This window comes from Leucopleurus acutus (genome assembly GCF_964270905.1).
Source record: "Leucopleurus acutus genome assembly, chromosome: 5".
In the NCBI taxonomy this organism is placed as follows: Eukaryota; Metazoa; Chordata; class Mammalia; order Artiodactyla; family Delphinidae; genus Leucopleurus; species Leucopleurus acutus.
This window is the reverse complement of record NC_139147.1, coordinates 58,913,130-58,928,451: the sequence shown is the minus strand read 5'-3', so window position 1 is coordinate 58,928,451 and position 15,322 is coordinate 58,913,130. Positions and strand designations below refer to the sequence as shown.

General features: G+C 36.4%; 1 protein-coding gene across 1 annotated transcript in view; it reads left to right on the top strand.

Moving 5' to 3' along the window:
- SLC9C1 (solute carrier family 9 member C1) overlaps window positions 1-15,322 on the top strand; it is a gene marked incomplete at its 3' end in the record, with an annotated part of 110,783 nt that overhangs the window by 45,112 nt on the left and 50,349 nt on the right. The window contains exons 10-14 of the mRNA XM_082839250.1: window positions 176-257; window positions 2,675-2,841; window positions 4,715-4,840; window positions 8,256-8,350; window positions 11,654-11,773. Of these exons, the coding sequence (XP_082695376.1) occupies window positions 176-257; window positions 2,675-2,841; window positions 4,715-4,840; window positions 8,256-8,350; window positions 11,654-11,773 (590 nt within the window). The remainder of the gene's footprint in view (window positions 1-175; window positions 258-2,674; window positions 2,842-4,714; window positions 4,841-8,255; window positions 8,351-11,653; window positions 11,774-15,322) is intronic.

The following is a 15,322-nucleotide window of genomic DNA, read 5'->3' as shown; positions in this document are numbered from 1 at the left end:
GCACATGCAAGAAGATAGAGAATCCCCAGAGTACTTTCATCATGTCTGACATCCAAATTCCCCTCTGCCATGAGTATCTATTGACATAGTACATCCTAGCTTAATTTACATTGGTAAATATAGAGTATATTATATGACATTGTGATGAAAACTTACTTTTTTTTTTCTATTCCAGATATTATTTCATGGAGTGTCAGTATCCTTAATTAGCCTGATTGTCAATAGATTTATTTTGCCAATGGCAGTTACTAAACTCGGTAAGCCCTGCAAATTCATATTCTGAGTGAAGAGAAAAATATTCCAAACATGCTAAAGAATTGTTAATAATGAAGAAAGAAGCCATATAAATACAAATCAGTGGTGTCTAATTGAAGAGGAAATTGGATCTCTATGTAAAGTCATATGAATTGTTTAGGCCAATAAGCTTGTTAGGCCAATAAGCAATAATTTTGTACCCCAGTGTTCATTGCAGCACTATTTACAATAGCCAGGACATGGAAACAACCTAAATGTCCAACGATAGTTGAATAAATAAAGAAGATGTGGTACATATATACAATGGAATATTGCTCAGCCATAAAAAAGGAATGAAATTGGGTCATTTGTAGAGATGTGGATGGATGTAGAGTCTGTCATACAGAGCCAGAAAGAGAAAGAGCCAGAAAGAGAAAAACAAATATCGTATATTATTAAGACGTATATGTGAAATCTAGAAAAATGGTACAGATGAACCTATTTGTAGGGCAGGAATAGAGATGTAGACATAGAGAACGGACATGTGGACACACAGGGGGAAGGGAGGGGTACAACAAATTGGGAGATTAGGTTTGACATAAATACACTACCATGTGTAAAATAGATAGCTAGTGGGAACATGCTGTATAGCACAGGGAGCTCAGCTCCATGCTCTGTGATGACCTAGATGGGTGGGATGGGGGGCAGGGTGGGAGGGAGGTCCAAGAGGGAGGGGATATAGGTATATATATAGCTGATTCACTTCATTGTACAGCAGAAACTAGCATAACATTGTAAAGCAATTTTACTCCAATTAAAAAAAAGATTACTTATTTACATTAGTCCAGTTTAAGTAAAATTATACAATAAGTTTATTCAGTTATTTGACAAACTTTTTGTTAAGAGCCTCTTATATGCCAGTCATTATTCTAACTGATAGTGATGCATTATGAAGACAAAAAAGATTTCTGAGTTGATGGAGAGAGGAGAAACAGGGAGTAAACAAGTCAAATAAGGTAATATCAGAGAGTCATTTTTGTATAAAAATCAACAAACCACATATAAATAAAATAGAAAACACAACAGGTAATAGATTCCTGAGGAAATTAGAAAATGAGTGTGTTCAAAGAAAGAAGGTAAGGTGCTGGGACCTTCGAGAACAATGCCAATAGTGAAGGAAGTTCAGATGGGAGAGGTAGGGAAAGAGTTAGATAATGAAGGACCTTGAATTTTAAGATTTTATTCTAAGGGATAAATGGATTTCTTGGTTGGTTTTAAGCAACTAAGTGTAATTTTATGAATAAGGTCCTTAAAAAGACAACTCTCGTTCTGTGGATAGCTGATTGGGAGCTATGAAGAGAATAGAAGCAGAAATACTAGTTTTAGGAGGCAACTGCATTATACAATATGACTGTTTCAATCCCCTACTTTTTAACAATTGATAAATTGAAATCTAAAGAGTTAAAAGTTCTCGTCTAAGGTCACATGGCTTGATAATGACAGTTAAAGAACTAAAAACAAATTGCTCTAATGTTTTTAATCCATTGTATTCTTAACTGCTTTATCACCCTTTCTTGTTACACGCAGAGTTTTCATTCATATGGCATTTTGTAACCAATCTTAAATTCCATGTTTATGGATAATATTGCACCTTCATCCTCATATTTGCAACAAAATCTTTCCTTTCATTTACTTTTTGTATTTTCTGAGCCTTAACATAGTAAAATGGAAAAAACAGATTAAAGAGGTAAAAATTTTCAATTTATCAGATGTTCTACTTAGTAGCTAAATAAACCTAAAATTCTTATTGTGGAGCATCTGTTTACTTGCACTGAGAGCAGTGAACATTTGCTCATGGAACATTATTGCTTTCCAAAGAAACTTCTATGGCTCAGAAAAAGGGAATTTGTGTCTGGTAGTAAGATTCCTTCAAACATTGAGGTCTGGAGATATATATACATACACACAAACACACACACACACACACACAGTTAATCCTTGATGAACATGAATTTAAACTACGCCAATCCACTTATAAGTGGATGTGAATTATTTTTAATTAAAAGAATTTTAATATGTACTTCAGTATAACACAAACCTGCTTATTGAATCTGAGGATGCACAACCATGGATATGAATGGCCAACTATAAAGTTATATGCATGGAGGGTTGGCACCCCTGACTCCCATATTGTTCAAGGGTCAAATGTATACATCTGGAGATAAATAAATATATATCATAAATACTTATATATATGACCTTATGTATAGGTGGGAAATATATGTATATATCTACACATACACTGAGTACATATATGTATATGTATATCTATACCTCCTGCATATATCTCCTACACATCTATATGTATATATGTATATTTTATATATATCATTAAAATGATGATGTCTACTATTTATAAAATGTGTTCTTTGTATCAAAGGTCTTCATGATGTCACATCAACAAAGTATAAATCACTGTATTATACATTTCAACACTTTCAAGAACTAACCATATCTGTAGCCTCTGCACTCAAATTTGACAAAGATCTTGCTAACGCAGATTGGAACATGGTTGAGAAAGCAATTATGCTGCAAAACCCATATGCAGTAAGCAAGTAATATCTTTTGTTTATTCCTTCAAAGTGGATATGATTGCCCTTAAATAAGTATAAATGTTATAAATATTAATTCACAATTCTTAGGGATTTTTGTGACCACTATGGGGCAAAGTAGAACTGACAACCCCTTTGAGTATAGTAAGTATGTATTGTAAATTCAAAAGAAGGACTAGTGTATTGGAGCTGCCTTTAAAAGACAGCGTAGGGCTTCCCTGGTGGCGCAGTGGTTGAGAGTCCGCCTGCTGATACATGGTACACGGGTTCGTGCCCCGGTCCGGGAGGATCCGACATGCCGTGGAGCGGCTGGGCCCGTGAGCCATGGCCGCTGAGCCTGCGCGTCTGGAGCCTGTGCTCCGCAACGGGAGAGGCCATAACAGTGAGAGGCCCGCGTACTGCAAAAAAAAAAAAAAAAATTATATATATATATATATATATATTACTTTGTAATATAAAATAGAATTCAAAGCCAGTGTCATACGATTAGATGTGGTGAAATGTCACCTCCTGCTTCTGAGATATGCTTTAGAATCTCCATGGTCAGACTTCTAATTCATATATGAGTTCATAATTCATTAGCTGTCATGAATGCCACAAGGAGAAATAATAAAAGTTGTCCTGGTATCTGCTCAATGCTTCTTCTGGGTTGCCATCTCCTATATTAAGTCCAATTTTCATTGCAATGTTTTTCTGCATCAAACAATATGAGGGGCCAACTTCTATGACTGTAGACATAAGATAATTGGTTGCTATGAAATAGGATTTCTAAAACTCCATTTTAAATCCTCTAACAGGTGCTTGAAGCTCCAGGTGGGGGCTCAGAATCAAGCCTTGTGTCTGCAGGAATATTGCCAGGATTTCTGGATAAGAAAAGTACCAAGTCAAATCTAAGGATTTTTTATAGTAGCTCCCAATATCTGATTGTGGCCTTTTGTTTATCTGGCTGCATCAGAATCACTGGGAAAGCTTATTAAAAAATACGGATTGATTTCCCAGCCTCTACCCAGGAGATTCTGATGCAGATGGTCTGAGGAGGGTCCCAGGAATATATATTTTTAATCCATTTACCCAGCTAATTCTAATGCAAAGTCAGGGTTGAGGTCACCACTCTGATATTTGATCTGTTTCAGAAGGCAGATAATTAAACAATTACATTCTCCTCTTTATGATGCTGACATGAGGGATATTCTAGTGTTATAGATAGAACATTGGCTTTAGACTCAGAAAATCTGGGTTCATATCCTAGATTTATCACTTAATAGATGCTTTGTGATCTTTATATAAACCTTTTATTTTATCTAAGCTTCAACTTTTTTCATCTATAAAATGGAGTTATCCATATACCCATTTCCTAACAGCCATGTTCACTTTTTATTCTACCTTAAGTGATTAGTTTAAAGCAGTGGTTGTCACACTTCAGCTGTAGCAGAATCATGGAATGGGTTTGTAAAAACACAGACTGCTGTCCCATCTCCCCACAGTCTCTGATTCAGCAGGTCTATGGTGGGGTTTGAGAATGTGCATTTCTAACAATACCCAGGTGATGCTGCTGGTGCTGGGGAACCACACTTTCAGAACCAGTGGTTTAAAGTGTGATCAGCAATGTAGTAGCTTTTATAAACTTTTACCAATGCCATGCAAAGGTAAAAATATGATATAACTCCTTCCCCCCAAAACTGGCAATTATGTTACCTTCTAGATGACTGTGCAAACGATGAGAAAACTCATCTGAACATTTTTCTGTATCTAGCAAAATTTCTATACTTTTTTAAACCAAAATGGTATGTGAATTGCTTGAGGTTTATGCTAAACAATATGTTAATGTTCATGTATTATTTTTTGGTTTTGATTTGTGTTTTATTTAGTTGGGCCAAGAAGAAAAAGCAGAACATCAAAAAGTGAAATGTATACACTGTAACAAGGAAATAGATGAGACCCTTAATATTGAAGCAATGGAGCTGGCCAAGAGGCGTCTCCTGTCAGCACAAATAGTTAGTATTTTATTATACGCTTTTTAAATTTTTGTCCTATCATTTATATCATTTGCAAATATTATTTTACCATTCAGTAGGTTGTCTTTTCATTTTGTCAACGGTCTCCTTTGCTAAGTTTAATTAGGGCCCATTTGTTCATTTTTGCTTTGTTTCCTTTGCCTTAGGAGACAGATCCCAAAAAATATTGCTACGATTTATGTCAAAGAGTGTTCTGCCTATGTTTTCTTCTAGGAGTTTTGTGATTTCCAGTCTTACATTTAGGTCTTTAATTCTGAATTTATTTTGGTTTGTGTTGTGAGAAAATGTTGTAATCTCATTCTCCTACATGTAGCTGTACAGCTTTCCCAGCACCTCTTATTAAAGAGACTGTCTTTTTCCATTGTAAATTCTTGCCTCCTTTGTCATAGATTAATTGACCATAGGTGCATGGTTTTATTTCTGGGGTCTCTATCCTGTTCCATTGATCTACATGTCTGTTTTTGTGCCAGTACTATACTAAAAAAATTTAAATTTAAAAAATTAAATTATTGGCTAAAATTATACTGAAAAGTTTCTCCCTTGCTTAAGACATCTTGGTTATTCTCACCTGCACAGCTTAATAGATTGCTTACAAAGGCAAAGGGAAGTTTGGCATTGTCTTAGGAATCTGCTTGAGTGCAAAGAGAAAAAAGAAAAGGACAAAAAGAAAAAGAAATCCACTCAAATTAGTTTAAGTAGAAGGTGTTTTATTTTGAGGAACTTGGAATTTCACAGATCCCAATGGCAGGAATTACAGCTGAGCTCTACCACCAGATGCGTTATGCAGTCAGTTCCATGACACTGCCTATCTCTGGACCGAACCAGTTTTTCCCGAAAGAATACCACCAAGTCCACTAGTAACTGCAGGTATAGGTTAGTATGTTTTCATATCAAATCTTGGGTAAAAATTAAAGAAATTCTGTAGCGCAGCAGCATATAGGACTCTGTGAGGAAATGCTAACAGCCCAGTTACCATTTTCTATCCAGGTCAGAATCTTGACCAGTTGCCATGACTCATCCTCTCAAAATGTTCATGTTGGGCCTTCCTCACTGCCTGTGGAACTGTCATGCATTTCTCTTCTGTTCCATGCATATAGGATTCTGCTTGCTCAGTCTAACTTGGGAAATGGAAGATCTTTAGGGTATGATTATTCCCTCCTCAGCAGTAGTCCTGGCAGACAAGCTGAGTCGCAAAGACAGCTTTCCAAGGACCCAAATAACTTCTTTAAGCAATTGAGGCAGTGCCATGAAGGGTGAACTTATGCCCATATCATGCTTTGTTCCACCAGCAGATTTTATGAGATCATGTCTTTGAGTCACTTCCAGATTTTTAATTTATTTCAGGAAAATATAGTATTCAGGAACCCTTAAAATCAATGCAGGAGACTCCATTTTGAGTCTTGCTTTTATTATTAATATGATATGTGACTCAGAACATATTCTTTTAAGTTATTATTCTCCCCATCTGTAAAAGGGGAAATTATGCTACCTGAATGACCTCTTAGATTCCTTCCACTCATGATAGCCTGTTTTCTGCAATATATACTTCCTGTACCTTTTTGATTTATAGCCTTAAACTTTTTTTTTCTACTATTATATCTTCATTGATTTTGTGCTGTGTGTTAGGTCTTAATCCAGAAATCCTATTTTTCAAAGTATATTGGATCTCTCTGTTCTATTCTCCAGATCTTCATCTCACCTCATATATTTTTAGTCTTTCTTTGTTCTAGACATATTTTCATGTGTATCTTAGCTTGTTGATTTGATTTCTGCAATCTCAATACTAATGTTCACTGTTCCCAACAGTATTAATTGGTAATTGCAGTTTTCAAAGCTCTGAGAGTTTTTGTTTAAATCTCAGCCAGCTCTTGTTAACGGGAGCAATATCTCCTCCACTACTGTATGTTAAAAGAGGGGGACTTCCCTGGTGGTCCAGTGGTTAAGACTCCACGCTCCCGATGCAGGGGTCCCAGGTTTGATCCCTGGTCAGGGAACTAGATCCCGCATGCATGCCGCAACTAAAGATCCCACATGCCACAAGGAAGAACCCACACAAGGCAACGATGATTCTGTGTGCGGCAACTAAGACCCAGAGAAGACAAATAAATTAATTAACTAATTAAAAAAAGAAAGAAGAGGAAGCACAGCATGGTAAGACAGTGGCACAGGAGAGCAGCACAACATAATGGGGGAAAAGAGAGGCAGGCTTTAAATTCAGAAAGAACTGAGTTTCCAATGTGATCTTGAGAAAACTGCTCAACTCCCTGAGGAGCCTCATCTTTCTCATCTATGCAGATTCGTATACCTTCCTCATAAAGCTGTTGCAAGAATTAAATAATTTTCTGTAAAACATAATTATGTTAATTCAATAGTATAATAGAGAGCTCAGAGATGGCAGTTATTGTTAGGAATCAACCATTCTCTAAATTCTTCTTACATTTTGGTATGAAGGATCACTTAAGAGTTAACATTTTTCTAGTATCTAACTGCTTTGTCACTTATGTCACTAAGCTTTCGTGAGCTCCATATGACTTTCAGCTTTCTTATTTTCCCCACAAACTACAGTGTTTATCTTTGAGGATACTGAAAATATTTTAATGCTACATTATTTTGCAAATATTTTAATGAAGTTTAAGGAGAAAATGATACTCTATAGAATTCCTTTCATTACTGACAAATAACCTTTTGACCATTCATCCTTAAATTTAGTTCTGTCCCTTTCTAGGATCCCCCAAGAGCAAAACCATGTTTCAATGTCTGTAAATAATTGTGCAGACAGAGTGTCTTCTATGGAATCAGGAATCTTTAGTCATATCACACATCCCAATTTAGGAAGTTGATTCTCAACAATGTTCAGCACACAGAAGTCGAGTTGGCTCTCAGTATATGGATTAAATGAATGAATGTCTGTGTTCTGCACCACAGGAGCAGCTCATTTCATGCTGGGAATAGATTGGAGACAAGAGAGTTCTGTTGTCAAAATATTGGGGGAAGTGGAATTAAATAAAGCTATAAATCAGAATCCCTTACTGTAGAATTTCTCAGAGTTTTTAATATTCTAATATGCATTAGAAACTTTTAAGATGGGGATAGTTTGCAACAGTTCCCACACTTATTTGGCCACAGAACTCCACTTATTTTTGAAAACCTAATTAACATCTAGAGGAACCTAGTTTCCTGCATAACCATTTTCATTCCACCAAAAACTCAGACCTACCTTCTGCACTGACCTCATGGTCTGGACTCCATAGGAAAAAAACCTTTTTTTATATAAAGATACCAGATTATTTGGGGATTTTGACTTCTTTCTCACAGATTATTTTTCCATAAAGAAAATAATATATTGTCCCTGTTACCCATATTATAGAATGATTTGATTCAACATTTCTTTTAGGCAAGCTACCAGAGACAATACAGGAATGAGACTCTGTCCCAGAGTGCAGTCCAGGTGCTGGTAGGTGCAGCAGGAAGCTTTGGTGAGAAAGGAGAGTAAGTATATTTTCAGGAGAAAGCTTCCAGCCTAAGCCACTGCATTTAGGAAATTGTGCAAATGAGTTTCCCGCTTTTGTCCGGTAACCTGAGATCATCCAGTATTATGCGTGCAAGCCACTGCCTGCTCTCCACCCCACAACCAGGCCAAATCACCTGCTTCCAGTTTCCCAAACTTGCTCCACTCATTCACACCTCTGTGCATTTGAACCAGCTGCTGCTTCTGACTGAGATGCTCTTCCCTTTCTCCTTTTGCCCACCCCTGCAAAGCTAAGCTGTGGTAAACCACTCCTCCTTCTAGGCTACTCAGATACCTCACTGAGGTCAAAGACTTCCTTAGTTCTTCCAGGCACATCTTCCCAATGCACAACCTCTCCTGATATACTCATAATGATTTCCTTAGATGCAAGCCTCCAGAGTCGACAATGAGTTCCTCAAAGTCAGCATGTTAGGGAGTACCCTCAGATTATCCCCTGTGGAGTGGAAGGGTGAAGGATGTATGATTGGGCAGAGGATGAGTTAAACTGCAATGCAGTTGCGACAGTGACCACCCAAAACCCAGACATACCTTCTTGTTCTAGATCTCACTTCTGGTACTGCGGACACCAAAATTTCCTGCTCAAGTGGTCCTAAGCTTATTTCTAGGATCGCTTGGGCCTTTTCCCTTATGTCATGATCTTACAAGCAAACTGGGCCCTTGGTGTGCACCCCTCAAAACCTAAGACATGTGCCAGCCTGGTGTCCACTCACAGGCACCGGCTTGAGGTACAGTGAGAGATAAAGCTGTGTGTGGGAAGAGAAACAGCCAGACACTAGAGCATGCTCTCACTGCAGTGTGAGTCCAGATTTTCAAAGAGTCTAACAGTTTTAATTTCAAGCCTAGCCATGTAAATCATTATGACATTATCTTTCCATATATGGTGCAAGTCCTCCACCTGCCCTTTTGCTCTAGGACCCTCAAATGCTTAGGGGACCTGAGCGATGTTAGTGAAGTAGAGGGAGAAGCCTGGGCCGATGTGATCAATTTAAAACAATATGATTCATACTTTAAAGACAGATGCACTATGTACAGTGGAAGTTTTTAAATGAATGAACAAATGGCATGCTGAAAAGTAGTATCACTGCATTGTCCAGGAGAGGTTAACATATGTAGAATACATATAAAACAGTACCTATATAGAGCAATTCAGCCCACCACCTTGATTTTTCCTCTTAAAATCCATGAAGGCAGAAGAAACATATGCCTCTGAGGACCCAGAGTAAATGGGGTTAAGGTGTGAAAGGACTCGTAGTGGGCAACAAAGGCAAATTTTGAAACATTTATTACATTTTCATTTATACATGCAAGAGATAAATATTGAATACTAATGTGTGCAAAACTATATGCCAGCACTGGGGAATATCAAGATCAGTGAAATGGTGTTCATATCAGAGAACTTTCTCTTAATTACACTTGTGTTCAGTGATAACTGCTTTGCTGTGTTGCTTTGGAGTTGATTTCACCATCTGCTGATCATTCCTATCCATAGCCCCACCTGTTGGGGTACCCTGTGGCAAGAAAACAAGTCTAAAGATAAAAACAGTAGGGGGGTAAATAGAGGTACCAGGACCTGTGCTAAGTGCCTGCGTAATTGCCTAAGAAGCAATACTTTGAATAGAGCTTATATTTATTGTCTTGTGTCAGATACAGTTTTAAACATATTACATGTATTACCCATTCAATGTCATAAAAATCCTATAAGTGCTATTATTATCTTTATTTTGCAGATGGGGAAAGTGGGGCACAGAGAGATTAAATAATTTACCCAGGGTTATTTAACTAACGAATTACAGAGCACGGGTTCAAAGCTATCCTACCTCACTATCCAGTTAGAGAGATCATACTCTTTTCCTAAATCAGGTCTAAACAGTGAACATGTTGATATAAAATAGGAACTCAGGAGCCTGAAAAACACAATAATTTGGCCTGTAAAATATCACACACATTGATATCACAGAATTTTAGGATTCATAGGAACTTGTGAAATGATCAAATCTTAGCTTAGACATTAATTCCTTCAGGAAGGTTTCCTGATTCCCCAAGACTGTATTCAACACCCTCCTTTGTGGGCCCAGAGTGTCCTCTTATTGTCTCTGCAGAACGCTTACTACACTTAACTGCAACTGTTGTTTGCATGTTTTACTCCACTAGTCTTCTGGATTCTTGAGGGCAAAGACCAGTATTAATGGTTTATCCCATGCATTTATCAAGCATAAAAGGTGCTCAATCAAATATTTTAAAAATCAGAAATGAATCAAGTCATATCTACATTCATGATTTTCCATGTAATTACCACATGATTATATTGAATCACAGAGAATGGAATAACTTCCTTCTTTTTAATTATATCAGTATCCCTGTAACAGAGAAATTGCCCAAATTTTAGGCTGAGAACATCATAATCCATAGGAAGAACAAGGTCCACCTTTGTACTTAAGTCACCAATGCCTTTCCATTAAGCTGCATTTTAAGGTAGGGCCTCAGATCCAGGGATGGAGCCCCATCCTCCTTCTGATGAAGACAATGTAAGTATCTGGTCAGCAGCAGGTAAGTTCCTCATGAAACCAAGGGAATTTGCTGAGCAAGACCAAATGATAACATATAGATCTGAACTGCCTCAACAAAAAACCCAGAAGAAACCTACAGGCAACTTGGGGCAAATGTCTTTTGGCGGTTTATGAGCACCAACTTCTCCAAGTAACCATTTTTACTCTTTCACTTCTCCACTTGTATTTTCCCCATAAACTCCCTGATTACTTGCCCAGAAGGTGCAAGAAAAGAGATGGGTGAATGTGTGAGTTGGGCTGGATGCCTCATATATGCTTTCTCATTTAAGTTTCCCAGGCTGACATAAGTATTTTTACTTCCATTCTGAGAGCAAACAGGTTAATGAGGTAATTTGTTCACTGCCACCCAGATAATGGAGGATCAAACACAAAAACCCACATATATTTGAATCCCAAATATTTGAATCATGGTATGCTTTCTCTCCCTGAAACTTGACTTCTCTATTTTGAAACATTTATCTCCATTTTTTTTTTTTTTACTCTCTGTTTAATGATGAGTCCCACAATCTAACTTCATAATTATATATCCACCTTCATCTACATCTTCATGACTTGGACCTATGCCCATGAAAGTGTCTCATTTCCTGTCGTCACTGGACAAAATAGTTTTCCTGCCTCCTGACAATACTGCATTAAACTTATCTCAAAAATTTTAAAGCATATTTAAAGGTTCTTCTTCTTTTTTCTTTTTTTTAGATATATGAGTGCAGAGACAATAAAGAATTATTCTGAAAGCAAAAAAATTCTTGTCTTTACTAGAAAAGTATTGCTCAACTGGGTGTATAATACGAAAAAAGAAAAAGGGATCCCATCAAGGTAAGTGCTTTTAAACCTTACTAGAAATGTTATTATAATCATTTGAAATTTCCTTTTATTTATTTTTAAAAATTTATATCCTGAATACTTTGTAAAATATTTTGAGGTGGTTTACAACGAAATTACTTATATACATACAAAAAGTTAAAGAAAAAAAGATATAGTGTAATAACTTTTATTATAGAGGTAAATTTCATACAAGATTAAACATTAACCATTTTTAAGTGTACCATTCAGGGTTATTTAGTATATTCACATTGGGCAACCATCTCCTCTGTCAAATTCCACAGCATTTTCATTGCTCCAAATGTAAATCCAGTACCCATTAAGCAGTCACTCCCCATTCTCTCTTCCCGCCCAGCTCCTGGATAGCACTAGTCTGCTTTCTGTCTCTATGAATTTACCTATTCCAAATGTATTATATAGATAGAATCATATAACATATAGCCTTCGGTTTATGGATTCTTTTTTTTAACATCTTTATTGGAGTATAATTGCTTTACAATGGTGTGTTAGTTTCTGCTTTATAAAGAAGTGAATCAGCTATACATATACATATATCCCCATATCTCTTCCCTCTTGTGTCTCCCTCCCTCCCACCCTCCCTATCCCACCCTGGAAGCAACCTAAGTGTCCATCGACAGATGAATGGATAAAGAAGATGTGGCGCATATATACAATGAAATATTACTCAGCCATAAAAGGAAACGAAATTGAGTTATTTGTAGTGAGGTGGATGGACCTAGAGTCTGTCATACAGGGTGAAGTAAGTCGGTTTCTGGATTCTTTCACTCAGCATAATGTTTCTTCCACATTGTAGCATGTATCTGTAGCATAAGGTTCATCTACTTTGTAGCATGTATGAATACTTTATTTCTTCTAATGGCTGAATAATAGTCCATTGTACAGACGTGCTGTATTTTCTTTATCCATTCAACGGTTGATGAGTATTTGAGTTGTTCTCAGCTTTTGGCTGTTGTAAACAGTGCTGCTATGAACATTTATGTACATGTATTTGTTTGAATTTCTGCTTTCCATCTTTTGGGTATGCATCTAGGAGTAAAACTGCTGGATCATATGAAAATAACATTTATTTAATTTATTTATTTAATTTCTTGAGGAAACACCAAATTGTTTTCCACATCTGCTAGATAATTATGAAATCAGGAAATGTGAGTCCATCCACTTTGTTTTCTTGTTCAAGATTGGTATAGCTATTCAGGGTTCCTTGCAATTCCATATGAATTTTAGGATTAAGTTGTCTATTTATGCACATAAAAAATGTCATTGAGATTTTCTTAGGAATTACATTTAGTTTGTAAATTGCTTTGAGTAGTATTACCATCTTAAAATATTAAACTTTCTGATTCATGAACATGGGGTGTCTTTTCATTTATTTAGATCTTTAATTCCTGTTAGGAATGTCTTAAAGTTTTCAGTGTACATGTCTTTGGTAAAATTTAATCCTAAATACTTTTATGCTATTTCAAATAAAATTGTGCTCCTGATTTCATTTTTGTAGTGTTTATTTCTAGTGTATAGAAATACAAGTTATTTCTGTATATTGATCTTGTATCTTGAAGCTTTGCTGAATTCATTTATTAGCTCTAGTTGTTTTTTGTGAATTCTCTAGGACTTTCTGTATTTAAGAGCATATCACCTAAGGATAGAGATAATTTTACTTTTTCCTTTCCAACTGGGATGTCTTTTATTTCTTTTCTTAGATTCAAGAGAGGTCTCCCTCTTCTCAATAGGAGTATCAGTAAATACCAAATGGATATTTTTGTACTATGGTTCTTTCAAAACCTTCAATAGTGACTTAGGCTACAACTTTCTGAGTACTTACTTCTGTTGATGTAACAAAGAAATGGAGATTTGAAAAACTAGGATTTATAGTCATCTACCTTTTAGGCTGTCTCTTATGTATCACTCATCTCAGAGTAGGTAGTACAGATTCTGGAGTCAGATGGCTTAGTTTAGAATCCTAGTCTTTATCATTTATTAGCTGGATAAGTTTTACAGGTCTCAGTTTTCTCATTTGAAAAACGGATAAAGTAATATCGATGTCATATTCTGGAGACTGATATATGTAAAGCATTTGGCAAAATAACTGGCATATAGTAGGTACTAGTATATGCTAGTTGGGTTCACCTCTGCCTACATTATGGGATTGTTGTAAAGATTACATAAATAGTGTGTGTAGAAGCACTTAGTCCAGAGACTAGCACTAAGTAAGCACTTAAATGTTAGCATTTATTATTGTGCTAAATAAAAATTGAGTTCTCTAACCAGTGGATGAAGTCACTATCAAAGATGAACAAAGACACAAGGAAACAAATAATCATGAGAGTGAATCAGCAGAAATAACGGCAGATTTATATCCCTAAGACTTCAGTTATTAAAATTATCCAATATGGACTATAAGTATTAATGAAATGTTGACGTTAGTAAGTGATGGAATCACAAACATGAACAAGGCCAATCACCAAAAGAAGATTTATATAATGAAAATGAAAAAATATATAATTTATATATAAATTATATAACATGGAAAAAATATATATAATAGTTTCTACCACCTTTTCATTGCTTCCAAGGTAATTACCCAGGTCAGATCTCAACACAGTTGGAGGGGAAAATATAGTGGCTGCTTCAGGAGACTACAACTTGTCAGCTGATGGAATTACAGGACCTGACATCAGCAAATACTAGTAGAACATATAAGGGGATGGGTCTTGAGGATATGGGACCAGAGGGCTGCAACATAAGGCCAGATTGGGGAGAAATTTATTGGCACAGAGGTCTTATCCATGATAATTCAGGATTCAACATTCTATCTAGGACACTTGGAGCTGGTGCTATTATATTCCTGAGATGGTTCTTTGAAGCTTGACCAGGCCAATAACCTACAATAAATGAAGTGCAGATGATAAAATTGGAATATTTAACCAGATTTATTATATTAGAATGAAGAACCAACCTCATGATCTTGTTCCCTGCGAAAGAACAGAGGATATTTCCCTTCACCAAGGCAACAGTGAGAAACTCAATGATAGATGTCCTCTGCAGGACATGGTTAACCATCATTAAGTCTGCTGTGGAACTGGCCTCTCTAGTATCAAAAGGAAATGGGAATGGCAGAAGACAGATGGCAACACTTAAATGTCAGAGGCAAGGTGGGCATACTTTATTTTGTGGACAGCAAACCTGGAGTAGCAGTCAGAGTGTTTGACCTAAGGATGGGTAACAAATATTGTATATTAAAAGACAATATAGACAAACAATTAACTATGTTATTACTTGACTTTTCTAAAGATAAAAAGGGAGAGCTGTTGAGCAAAGGGATGAAGTCAATTACTGCAAGATAGCTAAGTCAATTCTCAGAACCAGAGTCCTTGAGAAAGAACTGAAGCACCACAAATATGTAGGATAAATATTTCCTCAATCTTCTCTCAAATGGACATTTAATCATTTTACCAGAGTTCCTGTGCATTGGGAAAAGAAAATACTCAGACTCTGTTAGGACTTTGGGTTATGGCATTTTAAATG